We start from the raw sequence: 2,261 nt of genomic DNA on the forward strand, positions 1-2,261 counted from the left end.
TGGCTCAGTGGTAGAGCGCTTGCCTTGCATGCCTGAGGCCCTGGGTTCGATTCCCAGCACCACATAAGCAAAAAGAAAAAAGCCGGAAGTGGTACTGTGGCTCAAGTGGAAGAGCGCTATCCTTGAGTTGAATTGCTGAGGGACAGCACCCAGGCCTAGAGTTCAGGCCCCATGACTGACAAAGAAAAAAAAAAAGATTGCATTTTAGCCTTGCACTGCTGGCTCACGCCTGCCACTAGCTACTCCAAAGGCTGAGATCTGAAGATTGGGGTTCAAAGCCAGTCTTGACTTGTGAGACTTTATCTCTAACCTCCAGAAAACAGGAAGTGGAGCTGTAGCTCAAAATGGTGGAATGCTAGCCTTGAACAAAAAGATTCAAGGGCAGCGCCCAGGCCCTTTGTTCAAGCCCTCCTGAAAAAAAGATTGCAGTTCAAGCTAGCCCAAACCAAAAAGTCTGTGAGACTTGTCTAGTTAACCAACAAAATGATTTGTATATTTTATTAAAGAAGATACTACATTTAATTTTATTGAAAACTAGAGAAATGGTAGTTCATATATTTAACAAATGTCGGGTGTTTTTGTTTTTGTTTTGTTTTTAGATTCGCCATGAAGTCAGTGTTAATAATGTAACACATAAACTGTGCAGTAACCATTGCTTTAATGAGTACCGATTGGCCAATGGTCTAGTAATGAACTGCTGTGAACAGTGTGGAGAATATTTGCCCAGTAAAAATATTGGAAACAGCATCCTGATTGGAGGTCAGCAGAAGAGGTTTTGCTGCCAAAGTTGTATTAATGAATATAAACAGGTAATTCTTTTTAATGTGATTTAATTGTCAAGTAAATAGTAGATTTATCCTGTTGGCATACATTAACTAGATTTATCATGAAACTTTAGTTCCATTTTGTCATTATGTCATTGAGTTGATTCAGGTAAATACTTCATTGTTGTATATTTGTTTCAAAGGTTTGCTTTTTGTTTAATTTTGCTTTTTTGTTAAAGACAAGAATGGTTTTCTCCTTTGTGCCATTTTTTGTTGTGTTCCTAATACCTTGATAGTTCTAGTTAATCCACATGCCAACCAAAATTTGATATTGTGGAAGTGTGGCTCAGAGTGGTAGTGCACTTGTCTGGCATGTGCAAAATACTAGGGGTCATAGCTTATTAACTGTCCAACATTCCTAGCAAACATAAGGTTCTGGGGGTTCAAACCCTAGTACTACCTACTCCCTGCTTCCCCCGTCCCCCCAAAAAAAACATTAGCAAGGTGCCAGTGGCTTATGTCTAACTACTCAAGAGGTAGTGATTGGAAAGATTGCCATTTGAGGCCAGCCTAGGCAAAAAAGTTCAAAAGACTCTATCTCATCTAGATCTAGTTTCATATTTTTTGCCTTTGTGCCTAGACTGTTACACTGTTTATGCCTGTGAGATGATAAGCATACATGACCATGCCCAACTTTTTTGTTCAGATGGGAACCTCTTTCCCAGTCTTCACCTTCAGAGAAGCTGTGAACCACTGTATGTGACCTAAATGATTTTGTGTGTGTGTGAGAGAGAGAGAAAGAGAGAGAATGTGAGTATATTGGTCCTATGGCTTGAACTCAGGGCTGAGCATTGTCCTCAAGATTTTTTGCTCAAGGCAACTCTATTCTACTTGAGGCACAGCTACACTTCTGGCTTTTTGCTAATTAATTGGATTTTTTGCTAATTAATTGGATTTTCCTGTCCTGGCTAGATTCAGACTATAATCCTGAGATCTCAGCCTCCTGAGTGGCTAGGATTCCAGGCATGAGCCACTGGCACCCAGCTAAATAACAACTTTATTAAGGTATCATTAATCTACAATGTGTTCACTTACCCCAATAGAATCCTCTTGTTTTGTCAATAGTCATGTCCATCTTTTTTTTTGGTGCTGGTCCTGGAGCTTGAACTCAGGGCATGGATGCTGTCCCTGAGCTTTTTTGCTCAAGGCTAGTACTTTATTACTTGAGCCACATCTCTACTTCTGGCCTTTCTGTTCATTGTAGATAAAAGAATCTCATCAACTTTCTTACTGGACTGTCTTCAAACCTTGGTCATCAACTCTCAACCTCCTGAGTAGCTAGGATTACAGGCATGAGCCACTGGTGTCCAGCTCATTTCTGTCCTTTCTTCTTCCAAAAGTCCTAGGCAGTTGCTAAGCAACTACCTTTTGTCACTATAAATTTGCCTGTTCTTGGGGCTGGGAAGGTGGCTCAGTGGTAGAGTGCTTGCCTTGCAT

At 40.6% G+C, this 2,261-nt stretch overlaps 1 protein-coding gene across 1 annotated transcript in view; it reads left to right on the forward strand.

Annotated features, from left to right (window-relative positions):
* Zmym5 (zinc finger, MYM-type 5) overlaps positions 1–2,261 on the forward strand; it is a 35,755-nt gene that overhangs the window by 30,988 nt on the left and 2,506 nt on the right. Inside the window, exons 6-7 of the mRNA XM_013012162.1 lie at positions 539–545; positions 600–809. Coding sequence (XP_012867616.1) covers positions 539–545; positions 600–809 — 217 coding nt within the window. The remainder of the gene's footprint in view (positions 1–538; positions 546–599; positions 810–2,261) is intronic.

Source organism: Dipodomys ordii, unplaced genomic scaffold, assembly GCF_000151885.1.
Source record: "Dipodomys ordii isolate 6190 unplaced genomic scaffold, Dord_2.0 Scaffold1, whole genome shotgun sequence".
NCBI lineage: Eukaryota > Metazoa > Chordata > Mammalia > Rodentia > Heteromyidae > Dipodomys > Dipodomys ordii.